We start from the raw sequence: 25,585 nt of genomic DNA on the forward strand, positions 1-25,585 counted from the left end.
GAGCATCGGGAGCATTTCCAGACCCCGCGACCCCGACCAACCCCCAGGGGACACAAAACCCGCTGTCCCCAAAGCACTGCCGGGATTTTGGAGCAATGTCATTACATCTCCAGCTGCTTTGGGAATTCTTCCCACCAGAGGAGCAGAGAAAAAATGTATTTTAGTGCCCGCTGCTGTCGATTCCAAACCCTTGACCCCCCAGAACGGGTGGCACACGATGCCCCGAGGGGCAGCTTAAAGTTTTACAGGTGTTGGTGAGGCAGCAGAATCTGAGCTGATAATAAAAACTGAAGTGGCTGCTCACGGAATTCCAAGTCTCCCGGGACACAGTGACTGGTTTCTCCCACTCCCCTTCCCCCCTGTCCCCAAAAATTATTACAAAAATTAACGGTTCATAGAGCACATCTGCAAGGTGGGGTAACCTGGGGGGCCAGCCCCACCTCACTTGGCCATTCAATGACACTCGTTAATCTCCGACTTCAAGGACCCTCATTCCAGCTAAACCCCACTGTATTCCCACACGGAGCCCCAGAGCTCCCTCCGGGAGCGGGGCAGCCTCAGTGGCTGGGTGCCGGTGGAGCGGCAAGGTCGGTCACTCACCATCCACTCGGGCAGGTGGAAAGCGGAGGCGCCGGCGCTGCCGTCCCACATCTCCCGGGGTGAATCCCTTTAGGATCCCATTCAGGGACGCCGTGGGGTGCAGAGGGATGCACCAGCCGAGCCCCCCCGAGCTGCTCAGCGGGGCTTCAGGCACAGATGTTCTCCCAGCCGAGGTCTCCGTGACGATCCAGCCTCGTTAGCTGAGCCTTCAAGGGCAGCTCGGCCCCTCATTCCCATCCCAATCCCACTCCGGGGAAGCGCTCAGATCCAGCCCATTTTTACAGCCGGGATCCCCCACCGAGCTCAGCTCCGCTCCACGCCTGAGTGGAGAGCAGGCTCTCCGTGGGGTGGAGATGTCCACCCATCGCCCGCCGACGGCACCGAGGTGCCGATATCCCGCTGGATCCCAGAGATATCCCTGGATTTAGAGGACTCCCACAGCGAGGGTTACACCTGGCGCATCACCAGTCCTGCGGCCTCAACCCGAACCGCACACCGACACCTCGGGAGCTGAAGGACGCTCAGCTCCAAGAGATGCTGAACTTCCCAGTCCCGCGGCCGAGCGCGGAGCGGGATGAAGGTCTGAAAGCGCTCGGCATTCAGCCCATTCCCGGGGAAAAGCCGGGAGGAAAAGCCGGGGCTGCAGCTCCCTCTGCTGCGCACACCGGGAAGGGGAAGAGCACGGGAGGGAAGATTTTGGAGACGGAGCGACTGCCGAGGGAGCTCCTGCTCCGGCAAGGGCAGCATTCCACACCCGGCAGATCCACGGCATCCCGGACCGGGACACGGACAAAATCCCGCTCTTTGCAGCGCTGAACACCCGAGCTGAGGTTTCAACTTCACTGCAACTCTCAAAATTCCACCCTCAGGGATTAACGAGCAGCTCTCTGAAATTCCCACTTGGGATTCTCACCAGCATTCCCACCCACAGAGCGAGCAGGGTGAAGGCCAGGCAGGGGCTGGCAGCATTCCCTTGTGTTCCCCCTTGGAAATCCCCCTGCTCCGTGGGGAGGTCTGGCACCCTGTTATATTTGGGGGGGGGGATATTTTACTGCTGTTGGCAAGTTCACCCTTCCAGATTGAAAGGAGCTTCTGGTCAGTGCTGCCTTCAGACCATCCCATTCCCACTTCCAGACCACCCCATTCCTACCTCCAGACCACCCCATTCCCACCTCCAGACCACCCCACTCCCAGCTCCCAGCAATACTGAGCTCAGTTTGTGCCAGGAGAAAACACCTGTGTGGGTTTTGCACAGAACACACATTCCCACAGAACACACATTCCCACAGAACATGCATTCCCACAGAACACGCATTCCCACAGAGCCAGCAAAGGGTTTTCCAGAGCGCTCACATCCCTGTCCTGCCGCAGAACATGGAACCATGGAATCAGTACGGCTGGAAAATCCCTGATGTGGGTCCTTCCCACGGGCTGCAGTTCCTCAGGAACTGCTCCAGCGTGGGTCCCTTTTTTCCATGGGATCACTCCTTCAGGAAGTGAAGTTCACTCTTCAGCTCAGAATGAGAAAATAAGGAAATAATGAAGAAATAAGGACTTTTCTCCTTCCTTAACATGAGCCCATCATGCCAGAGGTGAAGACACAGTGAAAACACGGAGAGACAAAACCTTCCTGATGCTCCCCAATGTTCAGTTGCCTGTGGATGGTGGTTTCCAACATCCTTGAATCAAATAATGCTTATTATTAAAAAACAGATGTGCTTCAGAGCAAAGAACGGTTCAAACCTCAGTAAATATAAAGTTTTCAGTAACCAAAGGCTGAGCAGGACTAAAGCCCTGACTGGAGACCAAAAATTAGCAATTACTGTTGGAATACTCAAAAAAACCACAGATTGCCCTTCCTGCTGAAAAGTTGGGCACGATCCCCTGACAGAAGGACGGGAACGAGCCGGCCCTCAGAGCTGGAATGTTGGAAGAACAGAGAAATGAGACGAATTCGAGCTGAGAGGCTGCAAGAGCCCCGCGCGGGCACGAGGGGGAGCGAGAGCCTGCGGGAAAATCCAGCGTTTGAACCCTGATCGATTGGAGAAATCCTCCAGTCCCGGGGGCACTTCTGGGCTCAGCCAGGAGAGCCATGGAGGGGCTGGAGCGTGTGCAGGGCAGGGAAGGGAGCTGGGAAGGGTGTGGAGAACTCCTGAGGGAGCTGGGGGGGCTCATCCTGGAGAAAAGGAGGCTCAGGGGGGACCTTCTGGCTCTGCAAGTCCCTGCCAGGAGGGGGGAGCGGGGGGAGTTCGGGCTCTGCTCCCAGGGAACAGGGACAGGACAAGGGGAAACGGCCTCAAGCTGTGCCAGGGGAGGCTCAGGTTGGCCATGAGGAGGAATTTCTCCATGGAAAGGGTTGTCCCCATCCCTGGAGGGGTGTCAAAGCCCTGTGGATGTGGCACCCAGGTGGTCTCCCAGGGCTCTTCCAACCCAGTGATCCCCCCAGCTGGACCTAAACCCCACCAACTCCTTGTTCTGAAATGCTTCCCAAATTCACACTCTCCTAAATCTCAGTTGCCCCCTTTGCCCCATCAGGACACATCCCAACCAAGCAGAAGATTCCAGCACAGCATCACCTGGAGAACCTCGAGGCTGCCTCTGTCCTCACACTGCTGCTTTTCCAAGCCTTCCCAAGTGAGTTGGGCAGCACAAACCAGCCCTGTCAGGCTGTGCCACTTCCCTGCTCCCTCGTTTTCCTGGTGGATATGATATTTCTGCAATATGGAGCCACACAATCCTCTTCCCCTCTGCGGGAAATGGAAAAAAAAAATAAGCAAAACTGAATTTTGAAGGCACTTTCCTTTAGGCTTCTCTGTCCCACCTATAAAATCTCCTCCTGTCAGCTCATCATCCTGCTCAGCTCCTACAGACACTTCCTGAGGGCTCATTTACTGCTGAGTGATTCCCCTTGGCCTCCCAGGCAGCCCAGCCTCGGGGATTGATTTGTTGCTGATGATCTGAAGCAGCTCAGCTGAGGGGAAGGGGGTGCAGGAGGTGCAGGCTGGGCTTCACAGCGAGGCCCAGCCTCACAGGCAGCTCCTGCTGTCACGTTTTGGCTTTAGCTGTGTCAGGATCGGGTGTAAATTTAAACACAATGGTCGAGGTGTCGTGCTGATGTCCAGAAAGGGTGACGTTTGTTTGCACGTGGGTTTCGTGACACACAAATTAACTGAACAGCTACAAATCTGTGAATCAACCTGTTAATGCCACCTCCCTTCCCACAGAGCTGTGCCTAAAGCTGCTCCCAAAGGTCTGAGCAAGGGCAGAGCCATGAGCACCTTGCAGAGGATGAGCTCTGTGTCCCCAGTGCCCCAGAGCAGGTACTGATCCCTGGGATCCCATGAATCGCTGGAATGAGAACTGCCAGCTCGGGAAGGAGCTCCAGCTCAATCCACGAGGGTCCACCCAAGCAGGGGCATGAGTTTAGCCAAGATTAAAAGTGGTTTCAGAGCACTTGGAAGGGGAAGAATCTCCAGCTGCTCGGCATTACAAGCCAGGTGAGCGCATTGGAGGTGCTGGGGCTGAATAACAGACAGTGAATTCACTCCCCTGTTTTCTAGTCCTTTCCAAATGAGGGGTGTCCAGAAGCATCACTGGCACTGCTGGAACACAGGTCAGCTTTGGAACCAGGCTGGTTACGGATCCTGCCTCTGCATTTCAGCATCAGAGCAAATTTCTTCTCCCAGACATTGATTTTCCCAGGCCTTCAAATCCCCCAGGGATGTGCAAACATCTCCATCCAAACCCATGACCCGGTTCAAGCCAGCTGGGGGTACCCAGGAGAAGACAAGGCAGCACCACAGGAGCTCCTGCCATTCCTCAGTGACAGCATCACCCCTGCTGTAAAAAATCCCCAAATATCATCACTCTGGTAGTATGAGTAGAAAAGAAGCTGCTTGGAGCAGGGAGGGACAAGCACCTGTCCCAGAGGAACAGCCTGGAATGCCTCTCCATCCTCTGGGAGCAAGGAGCCACCAGCAGCGTGGTGACACCGCCAGCTGGAATGGAATGTGTCCCCTTTCCGGAGCACGGGAAAATTAATGGATGTTCCAGAACGGCTGAAATGAAGGACTTCTCATTCACAGAATTAAAATGTGCTCCCTGAAGCATAAAAATATCCTCCCTGGGTGAGCTGGGGGGATTCCCAAGGAGGAAGAGGCACCTTCTGAGCACACCTTTTCCTGCAGCAAACACTCCCCAGCCCCATGAGCTGGGGGAGGGGGTGAGGTCAATGCAAGGCCCAGGGGTCAGGAAGCACCAGAAAGGGCAAAATGTTTCATTTCCACAAGGAAATGATGGGGTTTTTTTGGCACTGAGGAGTTGTCCATATGCCTGCCTTCCCCCCAGAAATGGACACACATTGGACATCTACTGTTCTTTCATGGAAACAAGAACACAAGTTCTGATCTGCACGAGGAAGCCAGGCTTGGGTATTCTCCTCTCCCAGCACCTCTGCAGCAATTTATTGCTGGGAATTCAGAGGCTTCTGCAGCTGAACAGCTGCTGGATACCAGGAATGTGGGAATGTATCAAATCCAAGGGAAGCGTCCAAGGCCAGGCTGGATCAACCTGGGCCAGTGGAAGGTGTCCCTGCCCATGACAGGGGTGGCACTAGATGGGCTTTAAGGTCCCTTCCCACCCAAACCATTCCATGACTCCACAATTCTAAGCTCCCAGGGAACACCTCAAAAGGTGAGTCCTGGGAAAAGGCCACAGTTGATGAGAAAACCACGCCCTGATCATGGGTGTTTGGGATGGAAAAGCTTCCCAGCTCCTGTGCTCCGAGCTACCAGCTCAGGAGCCTTCTCCATTCCCATCTCCCTGTGCCAGTGCCCCATGGAAAAGGAAGCCTCTGCTGGAGTAACTCAGTGATGTCACCTGGTGGGACTGTCCAGGCTGATGCTCCTTCCCTCCCTCCAGCTTCCAGCATTCCTGAGCAATCCCACCTCCCCTGGGTGGCACCGGGCCGGGAATGCTGCTCCCAGCTGTCACCCCGGGAGGGAAAATGAAGTTAATGAGCAAAGCTTTAATCAGTGGACCTTGGTGTAATGAGAAATCCCCTGGAACACAGAATGACAGCCCAGCACTCCCTGACTTGCCTTTTTCCCATGGGAAGAAAGTTATAGTGTGTCAAATGGGAAAGAAAAAGCCTTCAAGTCCAAGATTAAAGACTGATGGACACAAATCCAGCTTTTCCCTGAGCACTGGTTTGTCCCCCATGTCCCTCCTGGGTAGAAAGGAGCAGGAGATCCAAGGGCAGGATCAGAGCAGCTGGAATGTTCCCTCAGTACATTGCTAATTAATTTACACAAAGCCAGGCCTAGGTAAGTGAGCAAAGGTTTCGTTCCAGTGCGTGGCAGAGAAAAACCAACACTGAGATGAAACCCACCCAAACCCCCTGGGTTTATCCTCATCCCCTGCAGGTTGGGACCTTCTCGGAGCTCTTTTCCCAGGGAAATCCTCACAGGTTTGATTCCAGTGCTCCACTGATTCCATGTGCAGCTCCCAGCCCAGCCCCAGAGTCTTCACTGACCTTCAAGGGGCCCTTCGGGCTCCTGAGTCCCATGGAGATTATCCCATGTGATCCCAATGGACAGACCTCAGGTCTTTGCTTTCCCATGGAAAAAACACTCCATGTGAACAGTCTGAACCCACCCAGCCTCGATGGGCCCCCACTCCCCTGTCATCCCACGGATTTTGGGGATTAAACCCAACATTTCCAAAGTTTTAAGCCTCTGCCATGGACAGGGACACCTCCCACTGGCCCAGGTTGCTCCAGCCTTGGACACTCCCAAGGATGCAGGGACAGCCACAGCTTCTCTGGGCAACCTGGGCCAGGGCCTGCCCACCCTCCCAGCCAGCAATTCCTTCCCAATATCCCATCCAACCCTGCCCTCTGGCACTGGGGAGCCATTCCCTGTGTCCTGTCCCTCCATCCCTTGTAAACAGGGCTGCTCTGAAATTTATCCCCTCTTTTTACATTTATTTTAGTATTTTAAACAATTTTATCTAAGGATTGGACCCTTCCCATTGCTTGGGGCTTACACAAATCCCTGCTCTTAAGATCCCAGTGGGACCATGGCTCAGTGCTGGCAGAAATCACTCCCCAAGAAGGAGCTGCAAAGAACAGAGCACTGAACAAATCTGAATCATACATTTTATGTATTGGAATCATATATTTTATAATCTCAATGATATAATTATATATTGTAATTACATATTATCAAGTTATGGGGGGGAGGGGGGAATAAAACAAACCCATTTGGGGCAGGACAAATATCCCTGAGGGGGAGGGGAAGAATTCCTGTGAATCCAATGATGTTCCCTCAGTTCCCTGTGTTTTCTCCAGGTTAATCAGCCCTGAGAGGAATCGAGTTTGACAAGTGCAATTAAGAGCCCTTAATTTGGGCACTTTAATCACTCAGCATCCAGGGCAGGCAGAGCCCATGCCAGGCCCAGAGGAGCTGAGGGGAGTGTTGTTAAATGTGCCCCTGAGCATGGAAAGCCACAGGAAAGCTCTGCCCTGCTGCTAAACTGTCATTTTCCTAAAAACTTACCGCTTTTAGGGCTGCCAGGGGATCCCCAGGCTTCCCAAAGCTGTTCCATTTGGCTTCCTGATCTCCTTATCCCTGCTCACTGGTGATGCCACAACACCCTAACCCATCCAACACGCAGTGTCACTGATCATCTCAAAACACAATTTAATAACAAGTGAATTATTTTCATACTCAGATTTAGAATCCTGGAAAGGTTTGGGTGGGAAATCCCATCCAGCCCCACCCCTGCCACGGGCTGGGACACCTTCCACTAGCCCAGACTGCTCCGAGCACCATCCAGCCTGGCCGTGGGCACTTGCAGGGGTTTTATATCAGCTTAAATCTGGCTCAGATGTGGCTCGTGGCCCTCCAGCCCAGCCCAGGTTGTGCAGATACAAAGGGCTGTTGTGTCTCTGGGGTCACTGGGGGCTGAAACCTCGCGTGCTGTGGCAGTGGGTGCTTCCTGAGCCGCTCACCAGTCACCTCAGGGCCCCCCCAGCGTGAAATCCAGGAGGAGCCCACGGGCTCTGAGAGCCTGACTGACTTTTCAAACCCCTTCCCGAGTGTGAGTGACACTCCCAGCCCTGAACAACCTTCTCACTGAAGCTTCTGGAGGCGACTCGTTCCTGTCACGGGCACGGCGGGTCTGGGTCTGCTGAACGAGTCTCCCGCTGTCCCCTGGCAGGGGTTTGTTCCCTGGGAGCAGAGCTGGGGACCCTGCAGGGGTTTGTTCCCTGGGAGCAGAGCTGGGACCCTGGCAGGGGTTTGTTCCCTGGGAGCAGAGCTGGGACCCTGCAGGACAAGTTGTCATCTTCTCATGTCCTCAGAAAGCAAATCCACCCGGACAAACCCCAGCCACGTGTCAGGACGGTGTTCACTGGTTATTTTTTATTAATAATAATATAGCATTCTATTATATATATTCTATTATATTTATTATATTCTGTTGTATTCTGGACCCTCTCCTGCTCCCACTGCATGCACGGGGGGTGCCCCACGCCGGTCTGTACACGGGGGATGCCCCACGCTGGTCTGTGCACAGGGGATGCCCCACGCGGGTCTGTGCACGGGGGGTGCCCCACGCTGGTCTGTACACGGGGGATGCCCCACGCGGGTCTGTGCACGGGGGATGCCCCACGCGGGTCTGTGCACAGGGGGTGCCCCACGCGGGTCTGTACACGGGGGACGCAGGTGGGCAGTGCGAGGGGGGAATTGCGGTGACACGGAGGGGGGGAAGGGAAGGTTAGGGTGGGTAGTGGCTGTTTCTGGGTGTTGAGGGGGTGTTTAGGCTGGGCAGGGGCCGTGGGAGGTGCCTGAGTCCCGGGTGGATGCGGGCACCCCTTACATGTGTGCCCACCCTGCCCGGGGCTATGTCAGGGATCGCTCCTGCAATGTCTCAGTGAGGGTGGGATGTGCTGGGCTTGGCTCGCCTGCGGCTCCTGCCCAGGAACGGTTTGTTCTGGAATTAGAGTGTCTTGGAGGGGTGTTTAAGGCAGGGAAATGTCCCTGGGTTACAGTGTAGGAGGCTGGGGGGGGGAAAAGTAGGGAGAGAAGGGCTTGTCCAAACTATCTCAGTGGGGAGAGGCCTGAATGCCCCTCTGAGGTTGTGAGCTGTGCTGGTGGTGGCACATGCTGGTAGGGTCTCCTATGCCACACAGGGCAAAACTGAAGGGTCAGATCAAATGTGTCCATGGGCAGGAGGGGCTCACCAGCCTTCCAGCAGTCATCCTAGGAGAAGGACAGCTCTAATTGCAAACCCGGGCAGATGGAGCTTGCTTAGCCCTGTAAGGCCATCCATCCAAGGGAAGGATTCTCTAATTCCAACCCACGTCCTGAGGACCTCACTGTCACCGTCCAAACTTGCCTGGCCCTGGCAGATGAACCTCAGGAGTAAAGGGTGGGATCAGTTCTGCGCAAGCTGAGCCTCACCTAAAAAATCCACTGCGCAGGCTCTAGGGTTATACCCACACTTGTAAAGTCCTGCAGCGACAGGTGAGGGATGAAATGGCAGGTGATAAAGGTGCACTGGAAGCCGCAGATCCAACCCTGCATGCAGGCAGTTCAGGACATTGACCACCTGAGTCTGACCCTGGAGATGACAGACTCACTCAGCAGCATCCTGAATGCCCAAGCAGCCTTTTTCAAGGAGAGCACTGCTTGCTCCACACGCAGAGGGGCCTAGAAAAGGTGGCCTAACCAAAGCTCATCTCCACCAAGTTATGCCAAGTGTAGAATGCCAAACAGATCATCGCCTTGTGTGCTGTAAACTTAACCTCCACCTGAAGTTCAAACCTAAAAGGGGTGGCATTCCAAGGAGGAGACTTCAAGTTAACAACCTTCAATCAGCTACAGTGAGGGACAGCTTCCAGGCAAATCTTCAATCCAGGCTCGAAGTTCATTCCACAGATCCCTCTCCCGAAGCGCTTTGGCAACTTATTAAAAGTAGCATCCTGCAGTCCTCTGAAGAATCCTTAGGGTTCTCCTTCAAGAAAAACAAGGACTGGTTCAATGAAAACAATCAAGAGATCCAGGAATTATTGAGAAAGAAGAGAACTGCTCACCAAGCACACCTTGCTCAGCCATCTTGTCATATAAGAAAAGCAGCCTTTGACTCGCATGCAGCAAGCTGCAACAGAAACTTTGTGACATCCAGAACAAGTGGTGGACCAATCCAGCAGAAAAGATTCAATTATGCACAGATACAGGTGACTACAGGGGATTCTGTGAGGCTCCAGGTTCAAAGCCCATTACTCATCTTGAATCGATGGTCTGAACACTTTCAGACTCTCTTCAGTACCAGCCGTGTAGTCCAAGACTCAGCACTGCAGTTCATTTCACAACAACCCGTGAAAACTGAACTGGATACTGCCCCCACCATGGGAGAAACTCTTAAAGCAATACAGCAGGTGAAAATTGGCAAGGCAGCTGGGGTTGATGGAATCCCACCTGAAATCTGGAAGCACGGAGGCCAAGCACTCCATGCTGAGTTTCCCGAGTTGTTGGGAACGAGGTGAACTGCCTTCAGACCTTCGTGACACAGTCATTGTCACCCTGTACAAGAGGAAAGGAGATAAATCAGACTGCTCAAATTACCGAGGTATTACTCTGCTCTCCATTGCTGGTAAAATCCTTGCAAGAATTCTGTTGAACAGATTAATACCCGCCATAGCAGAAGATCTTCTACCTGAAAGCCAATGTGGTTTCCGAGCCAACAGAGGTACCACAGACATGGTGTTTGTTCTCAGACAACTGCAAGAGAAGTGTCAGGGAACAGAACTCTGTGTAACCTTTGTTGATCTCACCAAGGCTTTTGATACTGTGAGCAAAGGTCTGTGGCAGATTTTGGAAGGTTTAGGACGTCCCCCCAAGTTCCTCAAAATGATCATCTCGCTTCATGAGGACCAGCGTGGCCAAGTCAGATATGGAGATGCACTTTCTGAGCCCTTTCCCATAGCCAGTGGTGTGAAGCAAGGCTGCGTTCTCGTACCAACTCTATTCATAATCTTCTTCAGCACGATGCTCCAAAGGGCCACTTGTCAGCTTGAAGAAGACAGAAGTTTTATACCAGCCTGCACCTCAGGAAGTCTCCCATCATCCCCATATCACCATTGGTGAAACAGAGCTCAAATCAGTCCAGCAGTTTAGCTACCTGGGTAGCATCATCTCCTCAGATGGTAAGATTGATGCAGAAATAGACAACAGGTTAGCAAAGGCATACAGAGCTTTCGGTAAACTCCATAAAAGAGTGTGGCAAAACAAACACCTGAAGAGAAGTACAAAGATCAGCGTTTACAGAGCCATTGTACTGTCTACTCTTTTATATGGGTCTGAATCATGGGTCATTCACTGCCACCACTTGCCACTGGCTGCTGCAAGAGAGGAGCCCCGAAGAGGAGGTACAAGGAGTGCCTGAAACAATCCCTCAGCCTTGGCCATATTGCTCACCACCATTGGCTACCCTGGCCTCCAATCGAGAGTCACATCATCTATAACGCTGCTGCCTCTTTAAGGTCCCTCCCAACCCCAACCATTCTGCAAGTCCATGAAAAATATATATATATATATATATATATATATGGATCTAATTCAATTCATCCCTCTCCAAATATCAGTGAAGGAGGTTTCCCTCCTGGGATTTCGATGCTTCCCTCGGAGTTCTCCATCCCCAAGCAGCGAATTTCACGTGTCCCCTCCGTGGATCCCATTCCCAAGCGTGGGAGGAAACGCTCAGCCCACGTTTGGAATAAGACAGCCCTTGCCTTTGGAACTGTCACAGCCCTCTGCTTCCAGGGAGAGGAATTGTTAGTAATCCCTCATTAGTCTAATTTTAAATCTCTCACATGTATTTTAATGTTCTCTTTGATCTTTTAATACGCACGAGGAACGTTTAATTGATTTACCTGCACTTCTCGCTCCTGTTGGGCTTATAAAGCTATTTATTAATCCTGCTGGAGCTTTCCATGGGCCTCCTGCAGAGCTCCCACTGCTCCTGCCGGGGTGATGCTCCACAGAAACGGCTCTTTATGGCTCCTTGGCAATTCCAAGGATAAACACCTTGGGTTTTAATTTGGCTCTGCTTAGATTTTGTTAAAATAAAGAGCACAGTGTCTCCTTGTTTTACTGAGCACTGGGAGAGGAGGTTGTGTTGGAGGGGGTTGTATCCCAGACCTTGCTGCCACAGCTGGCAAAGGGAACAAGGAAACAAAATGGAACAGAAAATCACTATAAAGGAGATGGAAACGTGCTGTGGGTTTTGTCTTCCTGAGCAATCCAGCTACTTTAAAAAGAAGAGGAGCTGTGGCTGGCCCTGGATCCCTGGAAGTGTCCAAGGCCAGACTGGATGGGGCTTGGAGCAATCTGGGACAGTGGCAGGTGGCCCTGCCCAGGCTGGAACTGGATGGGCTTTAAGGTGCCTTCAAATCCAAACCATTCTGGGATTCCATGTTCTGAATAAAGCCAGGGCTGTGCTGTCACACTGACCACTTCACAGCTGAATTTGGATTAAAGACCCAAACTAAAACACAACCCAAACACAAAGTAATTTTCCCACTGAGGAACTAAAACATCGTAACAAGAATGGACACAGCTTCACTCTCCAAGCACAGATCAAAGATCAAACTGCAAGGAAACCGAAAATCAAACTCAAGTTTATGGTTATAACACAGGCACAGAAGCTTCCCAGTCTCCCTCTCATGCTGGAACAAGCCAATACTCCTCAGCAGAAGCTCAGAGGGAACTGTGCGTGGCTCCAGAGGAGAGGCAGGAATTGGGGCACAGTGGGATGGGAAGACAATATTTCTCTTTCCTATTTTTCTTTAATAAACCCCACATGTGATGATTCAGCAGGATCAGAAGGAGGAAAAAAAACAGAGGGAAAATCCAATCCCGAGGCAGGCAAGCCTGCTCCTGCCCTCCACGTGCCTCCGCTCCCGGCTCCGCGTTCCCGTGCTCGTGTTCCCGGAGAATGCAGCGGCCCGGGAGCGGCTCCCCGGGATCACAGTCACCTCCCAGCCCTTCCCTGGGGGCTGCAGGGCAGGGAATGAAGCAGAGCCCCAAGTTCAGGAGCTGTGGCTGTGACAAAGAGCTTTCACTCCAATTATTTTTAGCTGGAAACAAACCAAGGCTCGGGATTTGCCAGGTTGGGAGAGCTGGGGGGGTTCACCTGGAGAAGAGAAGGGTCCAGGGAGACCTGAGAGCCCCTTGCAGGGACTAAAGGGGCTCCAGGAGAGCTGGAGAGGGACTGGGGACAAGGCCTGGAGGGACAGGACACGGGGAATGGCTTCAAAGTGACAGGGAATGTGTTTAGATGGGAGATTGGGAAGGAATTTCTGGCTGGGAGGGTGGGCAGGCCCTGGCCCAGGTTGGCCAGAGCATCTGTGGCTGCCCCTGGATCCCTGGAAGTGTCCAAGGCCAGGCTGGAGCAACCTGGGCTAGTGGAAGGTGTCCCTGCCCATGGCAGGGGGTGGCACTGGATGGGCTTTGAGGTCCCTTCCCACCCAACCCCTCCTGTGATTCCGTGATTTCTGGCTGAAAACACGGGGAGTGCAGCCTGGGAGCTGCACCACGCACGGGAGAAAACCCAGAGCGGGTGTTCCCAGGAAAACTGCGATGGATTCCCTTCCCCTGCCCTCCCATCCCCATCATTATTTGAGGAAAGGCTCCCCACCCTGCCAGGGGGCGGGGGAGTGATCAGCACCTTCCCTCCCTCCCTCCCTCCCCCGCAGGATGGAGCGTCCTCCCGGAGCCGGGAATTGGGAGCTTTTCCGAGCAGCAAAAGCACAGCCCGGTGGGGTTTTTCCCTCCCGATCGCTGCCTCCCAGGAGCAATCAGGGAGCGTTTGTAGGCAGAGCTACACACATCAACAGGTCCCTGCCCGCAGGCAGGTCTGGTGCCGTGGGATTGCTCCGGGTCCTGGGTGGGAAATCGCGGCTGGAGCTGAGCTCTGGGTTCTGATGAGCCGATGAGTCACCAATAGTTCCCTGAATATGCCACATGAGCGGCTTAATCATCGGGAAAACACAGTCCCGGACTGCAGCCCTGCTTCCCGATCCTTCAGCATCCCCAAAACAGCGACCCTGGAATCACAGGAGGGGTTGGGCAGGAAGGGACCTTAAAGCCCACCCAGCCCCACCCCTGCCACGGGCAGGGACAGCTCCCACCAGCCCAGGTAGCTCTGACCTGCCCTTGGACACTTCCAGGGAGGGGGAATATCCCCATTTTTAGGCCAAAACACAAACTTGCAGCTCCAGTTCCAAGTGAAAACTCTGGAGGAGGGATGAGCCACGGACGGCTTCTCCCAGCATGACAACCACAAGCACGAGATCTTCGACTGTCACCTCCCATTTAAAATTTGGTTTTATGCCCTTTCTCCATTTGCACAATCAAGGAAAGTGGGAAAAGAGCTCCCTTCAGTCCTTAAAAGGGATATACAGGAAAGGTGGGGAAGAATTTTACTAGTCTGGAGGGACAGGACACAGGGAATGGCTTCCCAGTGCCAGAGGGCAGGGAGAGGTGGGATATGGGGAAGGAGGGTGGGGGGGTCCCTGGCACAGGTTGCCCAGGGAAGCTGTGGCTGCCCTGGATCCCTGGAAGTACTTGCTGTTCCCACCTTGGAACAGGGCAATATCCAAGGATTAAAAAGCAGGACCTAAAGCCTTTGGAACAGATTTCACTCAGGAACTGTTTGCAGCTTTCAAGCCCACTGAAAACCAGAAACATAATAAATTCAGGGATAAACAATGAAGATTTCTGCACCCAGTGCTTTTCAGCAGTACTTTGTGTCCTCTTCCAGAGCTTTCCTGAATCCTGTGGTCCCCCTCAAATCTGGTTTTCTTCCATCTGCTCTTCTGTGTGAAACTTGTGTACTAACACATATATAATTACAAAAACCCAAAAAAACCCACTACAAAAACCAAGCAGGTGCTCCACATTCAGTTCTTAACCAAAAAATGACTGCTAAAAGCTAAATTCATCTCTCCCCTACAAGGTTTTGCTGTAACACATTGGATTTATGCACAACTTCCTTGGATTTATGGAAAAGATGCCAAACCCCACAGCTTTGGGGATGGAAACAGCCACGAGTGCTGACGCTACGACCTCAAGCCACTCAGAGCAGCCACTCCAGGGAAAGTTCACAGCTCTTCCAGTCCACCCAGGGAAGTGGTTTTGGGTGTTCTGCATCTGATTTCATTAAAATGAGCTGAAATGATGTCAGTTCTTGCTGCCCTGGCTCGTTCTGCCCCTTGTCAGCAGGGGCAGAGGGAATGGGGACATCCCTGAGGGACATGTTGGACCCAGAGCAGTTTGGGGAGACAATCCCAGCCACTGCTGGAATTTGCAGTCTTGATAAAAAGCAGGGATTGGGAACAGCACACGGTGGATTCACCGGCAGGGAACAAACCACAGCATTACTCACATTCTGCTGGAAAGGGGCTCAGAGTGGGAATATCTGTCTTGGAAAAGCCCTACACAGCTGTTACTTCATCTGGCCCAAAGTGTCTGGATTCTTGTCTTTGAAAAGAAAGAAGTATTTTATAAAACCACACATCTCTGGAACCTGCACTGCTTTAAGGCTTTTAGAATGTAGAGGGTTGTCATCAGTAATTGGGGAGCTCAGGAGGATCAAGGGAATAATTCAAAGGATCTACTCGTGGTAAACGTGGACAACTGCTGAGGGAGGGATCATAAAACCATGGAATGCTTTGGGTGGGAAGGGACCTTCAACATCATCTCATTCCACCCCTGCCCTGGGCAGGGACACCTCCCACTGGCCCAGGGTGCTCCAACCTGGCCTTGGGCACTCCCAGGGATCCAGGGGCAGCCACAGCTTCTCTGGCCAACCTGGGCCAGGGCCTGCCCACCCTCCCAGCCAGCAATTCCTTCTCAGTATCCCATCTAACCCTGCCCTGTGGCACTGGGAAGCCATTCCCCCTTGTCCTATCAAGGGTGACAAGAGAACAACCACTCAACCACCAGCTTGGCCACAGCCTTGGATCTCCCCCAAGCATCGCTGCTCCTCCTGAACTCAGCACGTTCCCAGCCTCAGGTCCCTCTCCAGGAGCTGCACATGGGCACGGAAGCAGCTGATTTGCTTAAGGAAAAATCTCCAAATGGATCCCCACCTCCTCTTCCAGTATTCCCTTCTCCTGGGGCTCTGGAGCGACAGCCGCTCGGACAGCGGCGGGAAGGGAGAACTCCCATCCCCCGACACACCCAGGCAGCAGAATTCCCTCAGGATTGCAGCTGAACATCCCAGCCAACACCAGGGAACAGCAGAGAGGCTGCAGAAGATCTGGCAGCTGAAAGAAGCACACTAACTAAGGGGAGCAATCCATCTGCACCTTCCCTGGCAACCCCTGCCTGAGCAGGAGGAGGGGAACAGCCTTTCCCAGGCCACGGGCTGAGCACGGAAAGCTTCAGAAATGCTCCTCACCTGCCAGGAAAACCACCTTTTCCCAGGGATTCCTCAGTCAGAACCATCTCTCGGGTACCTCAGTCCTGAACAAGGGGAGAGATCCCCCTGCAGAGCTGCCTCCAGCCCTGGGGACAACAGCAGGAGGACGTGGAGCTGCTGGAGGGAGTCTGGAGCTGCTCCCAGTGCTGCAGCCCCTCTGCTCTACAACACCTTGAATCATTTTTCCTCTCCTTCCCTTTAAGTTTAATCTCTTTAAAATCTTTAATCCCTCTTTGCTTTCACCTCCCCAGATTTTTTTGGGGGGGAAGTTGGTCTATTTTTATTCTACTGCTTAGAGCGGTTGCAGAGCTCTCCTGTTATAATTGCTGGGGATTTTCCCATCAGAAATCTAAAAGGATTCCCCCAGTGGGCAGCTGAACTTCCTTCAGGTCCCTGCCCGAGTTCTCTTGTTTCTCTGCATTTTAATTCCCCACACAGTGGCAATAAAACAGTGATTTCCAAGGAAGGGGAAAGCTGGAATGTTTGGGAATCTAAAGGAACCCTTTCCAACAGGTGCCGCAGCTCATGTCACCACAGCTGAACCTCAGAGCTGTTTATCAGCGTTCCTAAAAGCTGGGAAATGGGATTTAATGAGCGAGGCAGGAGGAGAATTGAAAGGAGCAATTTAAGAGCCCCGAATTTCTCGGTAAGGACAAAGAACGTCCCCGCGTTTCATTGAATCCTACAGAGATAATGGGAGAGAGAGCCTGAGGAATCCAGCGTGGGTGGGATGCAGACAAAAAGGAAAGCCTGGTGGAAAGCCCAGGCTAATGGAGGGTGTGGGAGGAGAGGCACTGGGATGGGGGCTGCCTCCAGCTGCCTGTGCTCGGCAGGGTGAGGGGCTGCATTTCTGCCTGTGCTTCTCCAGCCAGAAGAGAAAACACCTCACGGTCATTCCCTGAGGGAGACCTAAAGTTTGGATTGAGGTCTTCAAGTCTGAGAAGAGGGTGAACTGTTTGTAATGCAGGGAACAAGGCGTTCCATGACTGATGTACACCCATATCCATGGAATCACTGGAGGGGTTGGGTGGGAAGGGGCCTTAAAGCCCATCCTGTGCCACCCCTGCCATGGGCAGGGACACCTCCCACTGGCCCAGGTGGCTCCAAGCCCCATCCAACCTGGCCTTGGACACTCCCAGGGATTTTGTATGAGATTAAATCTGACTCAAACGTGGCTCATGGCCCTCTCCACGTTCTTCCAAGCACAGAAACCTCCTGGCACATGGATCCCTTGTCCTGCACGTTGCTCCCGGGAACTGGGCTGTGCACGGTGAGTGGCATCAAGAGCTGGAAGATTTGGGCCAAGAAGGGTAAAGTGAGAGATCTGAGCTCAGTCAGGATCACGCCAGAGCTCTCTGCTGACGTCCCCTGAGCTCTGCTGGTTCAGATCACCTGGGACAGCACCAGCCCCACCAGAGAGCGGTTCCAATTATAGGATCTCAGGAGCTAAATTTGGCTGCAGTGAACAGGGAGCAGAGACATCACAGAAGATCCAGATCCTGGGATGGGCAACCTCGGTAAGAGATGCCATAAATAGGAGTGGAGACGTAATTCCCTTCGGCTCCGCGGAGACGGAGCCTCAAAGCCAGAGGTTTAATTTAGTCAGGTCTGCAAAAGTGCAAACCAGGCACTTGTGCTGCATCCAGGGAGACACGTGGGGATACCTGCACTGACTGGGCAGCAGCAAAGTCCACCCTGGGCTAAACCTCCCCAGGCTGGGTTTGCTCACCCAACCCAGAGGAGAACTGCAAAGCATCACGAGCAGATTGGAAAACCAATGAGTAAGCAAGTAATTCCATCCTGGTGTTGTGGATAACGATCTCCCTGCGCTGGTCTCAGCTCAATTATCCTTTTGAAGATTCTCTTTGTTGCCACATATAAAATAGCCCAAGTGCTGTTAACAATCTGGCGCTATTTTGGAGCAGAGGGCAGGTTTTGTGGCTCCATCCCCCGCGTTCTGGACGTGCCCAGAGTTGTGTTCATTGAGGAGGCTCTGCCACCTCAGCCACGGCCAATGCTTGGATGGAGAAAGGAAATTTAACACCTTTTTAATCCCCTAGCTGCAAAGGAATCCTGGATCAGAGCTTGCTTTAATACAAATCCTCACTCTGCAGGGTCTGCCAAAGCTGGTCAGAAATCCACGTTAGGTAACACTGAGTGACCCATTTCCCTGGGTCCCCACTTCAAGTCACCCCTACAAAATGCAGAGAATCACCAGCTTAAATAGACCTTTAAAAATCAAACCACTCTTTGGATGTGGGAGCCAAAGCAAAAAGGTGGTTTCTCGGTGTTTAAGAGGGAGCTCATTTTAAAGGCTTTACATTCATCCTTCCAATTAATTTAGGGGAGGAGAGAAAGGCCAAGACCACAAAATTGCATTAATGGCAGTTTTTTTTCATTCTCAGAAATAGCTGATATCAACTCAACTATCAAAGCCTTTGATTTTTGTTTTCCTAATACCCTGAGGAGTCATCAGGAGGACAGAAAGTATTACAGTTAATGGGATTAAATCAGCCCCAACTCATTACTCTCCACTGCTCCACCCTCATTTACTTCCTTCAGTCCAAATAAGAACCAAAAAGGGGCTCAACACATTTGTTTGTGGCAGCTGAAACGGTTGGATCACTGGTGGGAACTTGAGAAAAGTTAATGCCAAACTGGTTTCAGAGAAGGAAATGGGTTGTTATGCTGGTGAAGCACCAGTGGCATTGGTGACAGCCAGGAATGCCTTCCCATCATCCAGTCTAAACCCCCCTCTCTCAGTAGAGTCACCTGTCTCTCTCAGACATAAAAAACTGAATAAATTTTATGGGGTTGGGGAGATTTTTTGGTTAATTGAAGCAGAATTCGGGGCACACAACGAAGTGCAGAGGGACAAGTCCACCGGGACAGAATTTAATGACATATTCTTGACATGGAAAACAGGGAATGGGATGAGGGAGAACAGCCCAGAGCTCTCCCTCTCCACTGCTTGGGCAAGAAAGGCTGTTCCTGGGAAGAAAGCAATGGATGAGTGCAGTGGGAATAGGGGACAACCAGGCTGGAAGGTCACGCCAACACAAAGATGACCCAACCACCACAGCAAATGACCAGAGGAAGGATTGATGGCACTGGGGCACCAAAGATGTTTACATCAAAGCCCTCTATGTACAAGGACCCCAGAACATCAGGTCTCTGGTTCACTGCTCACGGGGACAAGAGTTAAAAACCTCTGCGCTGGTGTGTGGTGAGAGGAGACCCCACGGCCCGTCCTCATGACGTTCCACAGCACGGCCCGTTCCCATGACGTTCCACAGCAGACACATGCCTGGGATCTTTGGAAATTTGGGAGTATCCTCCATCCCAGACACTGAGCAGCAAAGGTCAGCAGAGCACCCAGCCTTACACGGGTGACAAACACACCATGCCCACGATCTCATGGCGTGTTTGTCGCCGGGCCTCACCAACAGCGGCACTCGGATTCCTCGGGACGTCTGTCAGGTTTGTTTTCATCTCCTTCCCAGCCACAGCACTCCTGCCTCTGGCACCAGCACTGCTCTACAGAACTCAGATGTGTGAGAGCAGGGCTTTGACAGACACATGCAGGGAACAGCACAGAGCCAGACGCTCCAGGAGCCTCCACATCCATCTGGGAACGGGGTTGAATGGCCCCAGAGCTCAGCAGATGCTCCCTGGAGAATTCCAGCCAGAGCCTCAGACACTTTGGCACCAGCCTGCCTCGGAGAGAAGCATCAGGAGCCGAAATCTGATTTATGTTTCCCACAGAGCTGAGGAGCAAGCCCAGTGCTTTCAGCCTCGTGCTCCAATTCATCATCCCCCTGTTTATGGGATCGATGGGAAGCATTCACCGACCAGCGCTCGCTGAACGCGCCCCGTTACAAACCCCGAGGTCACCGCAGTGCCAGGGAGAAATGAGGGCTCCTGGCAGGGAGCTGAGGCAGGAGCACACCTGGGTTTCTGTAGCAGCCTGTCCTCAAATAAAAGGTCTGGTCTGAGCTCTGGTAAGATCTGGCACAGACTCAGAATCGTGGAATGGTTTGGGTGGGAAGGACCTTAAAGATCATCCCATTCCACCCCTGCCATGGGCAGGGACACCTCCCACCAGCCCAGGGTGCTCCAACCTGGCCTGGGACACTCCCAGGGATCCAGGGGCAGCCACAGCTTCTCTGGCCAACCTGTGCCAGGGCCTGCCCACCCTCCCAGCCAGCAATTCCTTCCCAATATCCCATCCAACCCTGCCCTCTGGCACTGGGAAGCCATTCCCTGTGTCCTGTCCCTCCAGGCCTTGTCCCCGGTCCCTCTCCAGCTCTCCTGGAGCCCCTTCAGGCACAGGAAGGCTGCCAAAACCTTCTTTTCCAGGTTTCTCCCTCTAATAGTTAATAATAATCATCTTATAATAATAATCTTATAATAAAAAAATCTTATAATAATAATCTTATAATCTTCTCCCTCTAATAATTAAAGGCAGCCCTGGAGTGATGCTCAGCTCTCACTGTGCAGAACAAAGAACCAGCCAGAAGAGTTTCCCTCTCCACAGTGCTCCAGCTCCACCTGCTACGGTTTCCTTCCCTCTTTACACCCGAAAAAGCCCATCAGAGACATCCAGACAGGAGCACCAGGAACAAGGTCATTGGTGTTCAGGAACAGCAGTGTTTTCCAGGAGAAACACCAGGTTCTTCCAGCAGGTTCCAGCCATTTGCCCAGTGCACCAAAACTGCTGCTTTTTCTCTTTCAGAGGCCACTTGGTAGCCAAGCTCCAGCAGGGAGCACTCCTCTGTTCAGTGAGGGGTTTCTCAGCTTCACTGGCAGAGCTGAAGTTGTGCTTTGGGTTTCCCATGACCCAAACAGTTGTAACATCAGTTATAAATGCAGAGGGAAACGATGGGCTTTGTTACACGGCCATGGCTTCACAGGACAAGAACCTCTGCAAAATGGACTTTGCAAAGGCAAAGGTTTATAGAATGAGAATGGAGATGGGAAAAAAAAACCCTGCAGCATCACAGCTCCTCCTCTCTCCACGATGCAGATGGCACTGCACAAAAATCCTACAGAGAATGTGCTGCCAAACAGGGATTTCCAAGCCCTGTGGATGTGGCCCTTGGGGACACGGGGCAGGGGTGGCCTTGGCAGTGCAGGGGATGGTTGGACCCCATGGTCTTGGAGGGCTTTTCCAACCCAAGGGATCCTGTGATTTTAAGATGCCCCTGGTGTCCTCAACTTACTTGCAAGTTCACTTTGCAAGAAAGCAAACAGCACATGTGAAACTGCGGCCTTGAAAACACAAAAAACCATCTCAAAATGCTCCAAATTGACCAAAACCAGAACTCTCCCTCAGGCCCTTCACTGCCCTGGGTGTCCCCAAGGCTCCAGTTAACTGTGACACCAGTTCCTCAGAGGGGTTCCCAGCACTGCTGGGCCTCGGCCACTGTGCCAGTCAAGTGTGTATTTAGGGATTACTTGGTTTATTTAAAGGATTCTCCCCACGTGTGCTTTTCTTGGAATACAAAGGCAGAGCTTAAGCTCTTCTTCCCCTTACTCCTCAAACCTAATTTTAGGTACTGAATTACCAGTAATTCATGTTCCTTTCCAGCAATCCTGACATTTAGGAGACAACTCCAACGCTCCAAACCCTCCAGCAACCCCCTCACAAAGCAGTTCCTTCCATTGTGGAGCTGAGAGTTCTTGGAGCAGCTGGGTTTTAACAATTCTTCTGTATTAAAATAACTCTGTAATTAAAGACCAACAAGTTCCTGTCCTTCTCTGGACTTTCACCATTCCAAGACACAAAACTTTGGCTGAGTCATGGAATGGTTTGGGTGGGAAGGGACCTCAAAGCCCATCCAGTGCCACCCTTGCCATGGGCAGGGACACCTTCCACTGGCCCAGGTTAATCCAACCTGGCCTTGGACACTTCCAGGGATCCAGGGGCAGCCACAGCTGCTCTGGGTAAAGAGGTTCCTGGAAATACATGGAAGTGAAATGAATGTTTGAGGAACACCCAGCTCATCACATCAGATGGACTTGAAGAGAATCACCCCAACTGAGTTTAATTTTTAGTTGTTTCTGGGTCCACGCTGACCTTTCTGTCCTCACCCACATCTTCTCTCCACGTTGGCTTCTCACTCCCTTACAGGGGACTAAAGGTTTTGGATAGTGATTTATGCTTCCCATGTAATCCTGGTAAGGAAAATTGGCCAAAAAAAACCATTTCAAAAGGGATTATTGACTATTTAACTGGAGGTTTGTGTTGTATTCTCAGTGATTTCAAGTGCTGGTCCCCAACTGACCAGACCGAACCAGACCTTCCCTTTGCAACTCAGCTTTTTAAACCCACAAAACCTTCTCCAGCTCCAGCTGAAGGAAGAGTTTGGTTCAAAAGCTTCGTGGTTTTTTTTTTTACTTTGTTAATGTTCAAGGGTACAAGCCCTGAGTGCTCTGAACTGACAGGATCTGGAGACAGTTCGGGGTCTTTCCCAGCTCCAGCCACGTCCCTGTGCAAGAGCTTTGGTAAAACTGATCTTAAGGTGAGTCTCAGCTCTAATGACAGAGACACTGGGTGTGTAAATAGCAACTGCCTCCTAAAAGGAACCTTGCCCAGGAGCTGAGTGGTTGTGCCTCCTAAAAACGGCTCCTCGGGGCACAGGGAACGTTTCTGGCATGCTCGGGCTCCTCGAGGTGGGGGTCACGTTGGAAATGCTGATGGAGCCATCAGAGCCCGGCCCAAAGCTGCAGATGCTGCTGGGGTGACACTGAGAACCTCCTCACAATGTTCCTCTGGAGTGGGGAGCTGCCAAAGAGCAGCCAGAGACGAGGCTGAGACACCTGCAGAGAGGATCTGCTTCTCTCCGTGCTTGTGCAAGCACAAAAAGCTGCTCAAACGAGAGGCTCGAGGGGGGTTTCTCCTCCTTTTTTTTCCTTCAGATTTGTCAAAGTTTGACATTTCGGGAATGCAACGTTTTGCCAAGTCCTCAGATGGTGAAAGAAGCAAAGAAAAGTAAACTCCAGGCTCAAAGACCCGAAACCCAGGGCACCACTTTGTCCTGGGTGGATTTTATCACCCAAAAGTACAGGAGCAGTAGAGCAACAGGACCCCCCTGAAATCCTGCTCCTCCCAAAAGGAGGTCCAGCCTGCTGCAAGGGAATTCTCCATGGATTTCACCCCCTCCTGACAGCACCACAAACACCTCGGGGTTTCTTTGGGAAACCATCACGTGGGTGTTTCCAGACACCCCTGCTTTGCACAGTAACTCCACCCCCAGGCTTTTGACACTGCAGATGAGAATAAACGTACAATAAATAAAGGAGGATGTGTAGTTGGGGTGATACCCCATCTCCTGCAGCACCCCAGAGACCCTGGGCTGTCCCAGCTCCAAATAAAATATTCCCTCTGCTCCTCCTCGTTCCTGTAATAGAATTTTAATTACCCTGAAGGCAGTTACAGCTGCACACAAAGATGGAGTCCCCCCAGTTCCCGATAACAGAACACCAGGATTATTGTTGAGCCACGTTTTTAAACCCTGCAAAGATTCTGTTGGGCAAAAATCCTTCGGCAGCCGCGTTTTTACGGATTATTTTCTTAATTGGCTGCAAGTGTCAAGGAGCAGGAGGATTTATCACCCCCCAAAGCCCATGTGACACACGGGTAGGCTCCTTTCCTGATTGGAAAATTATTTATGTCCAGTTTGCCTTCTCCTACAAGTCACTGAGGAAGAGGAAAGATGTCCCTGCCTCGGGCACGTGGCCCGAGCACAGCCGAGCTCTGGGAGTGATGGATGCTGGTAACCCATATCTGCAGATGAATCCAAGAAGCAGCTTGAGAAATCCATGGATGAACAGAGGAGAATGAAATCAGATGGAGAATGACTGGTGGGATTATAAAAAATGGGTTGTTTTCAGCGTGGAGGATCTTTACATCACACTTGGAGTTGGTGGAACTTCCACTGGGAGCCCCTGGAGTTGTGCAAAGCCCCATTTTCCAGGCCAAGCCCCAGGTGGTCTCTGTGGCCCTTCTGTGGCCCATCCTGACAAGGCTAAAGACTGAAGAGGCCAGTGAGGGGGGAAAATAGGTAATTAAAAAGCAAAATCCCCTCTTCTGTAGCTTTGTGTTCACCAGGGGAAACAAGGCCACGGCTCCTGAGGATGATTCCTCTCCAGACAGTCCTTTGTCTGAGATTTGCCTTGCACTGGACAGGAATCAAGGGGCAGGGAAAACCCAACCACACGTGAACTGCTGAGCAGGGAACCAGACTGCTTTAAAAAAGGATGCAGGTAGGGAATAAAAACCAATCCAAGGGAGGGAAATGTCAGGAGGCCACGTGGTGTAGAGTCCACCACTAGATCCACACCTTCCTCAGAGCCCCACTAACAGCTGAGCAGAACTGCTGCCCTGAAAACACTCCAGGTGTGAACATTATGGGCGGGGGAAGCAGGGATAAGGCAGAATTATCAGCATGAAGTCAGTTACTAAGGAATTCTTTACCCAATTACTTCATCCCCACCCCACAGACACAATTCAGGACTTCTACTTTGCTGCAAATACAAACGAAGGTTGAGCAGATTTTGGAGTTAAGGTGAAAATAAACAAAGGGCTTGAGGAATTAAGATGATTCCTGATGACACTGGATCAGAAAACTGTCCAGCACTTGGGGGCTCCAGGAGAGCTGGAGAGGGACTGGGGACAAGGCCTGGAGGGACAGGACACAGGGAATGGCTTCCCAGTGCCAGAGGGCAGGGATAGATGGGAGATTGGGAAGGAATTGCTGGCTGGGAGGGTGGGAAGGGGCTGGACTGGATTTCCCAGAGAAGCTGTGGCTGCCCCTGGATCCCTGGGATTGTCCAAGGCCAGGCTGGATGGAGCTTGGAGCAACCTGGCTTGGTGGGAAGTGTCCTACATTCACCAGAGAAATGGATTTCAGCACAAGGGTCCAAATAAACATAAACAATATAAATAAACATAAAGAACATAAATAAATGTAGACAACATAAATAAATCTTTCTAGCTGGGCTGAAGCAGCTCACTGAGCCAGTGCAGTTTAAACCCAGACCCTTGGGTTTCCACATCTCAGTCCTGCTCTCCCGAGTCCCCAGGAAAAGTCAGGACCCCGAAGGACACAAAGCTCTGCCCCTCCAGTCCTAACCTGGAGCGTTCCCAGGCAAAACCAGGTAAATTCAGGTCACTGACTCTGCCTCCAATCAGCTGGAAGTTATTTTAAGACCCCAAACATCAGACACTTGGTGTCTCTACTAAAGTAGCCTCTGTGTCCCAATGTCACAGACAATAAATCCCTAAATACAAGACAGGCCTCGCAGAGAAATGATGATGAAAACCTCTGTGGCACCAAAAAAGCTGAAATCTGAAGGTTTATTCTGTCTGACACAGCAGGGTGGGAGCAGGTCCCTGCTGGGCACCCAGAAAGGGTCTGGTGTTCCAGTGGGTGTGGATATTTGATAACATAAACCCATTTTACATGTTAAAAACAGAGAAAAGGGAGGAAGT

General features: G+C 52.1%; 1 protein-coding gene across 2 annotated transcripts in view; it reads right to left on the reverse strand.

Moving 5' to 3' along the window:
• The window catches only part of AHCYL2 (adenosylhomocysteinase like 2), a 74,118-nt gene that overhangs the window by 31,566 nt on the left and 16,967 nt on the right, over positions 1-25,585 (reverse strand). Inside the window, exon 1 of one of the 2 annotated variants that reach the window (XM_050325035.1) lies at positions 601-1,133. The exons of the other annotated variant lie outside the window; for it this stretch is intronic. Within the exon in view, the coding sequence (XP_050180992.1) occupies positions 601-651 (51 nt within the window). The 5' untranslated portion in view covers positions 652-1,133. Of the gene's footprint in view, positions 1-600; positions 1,134-25,585 lie in introns of those variants that run through there. 2 annotated transcript variants of the gene reach the window in all.

This window comes from Myiozetetes cayanensis, unplaced genomic scaffold, assembly GCF_022539395.1.
Source record: "Myiozetetes cayanensis isolate MyiCay16 unplaced genomic scaffold, myiCay2020 scf3, whole genome shotgun sequence".
Lineage (NCBI taxonomy): Eukaryota > Metazoa > Chordata > Aves > Passeriformes > Tyrannidae > Myiozetetes > Myiozetetes cayanensis.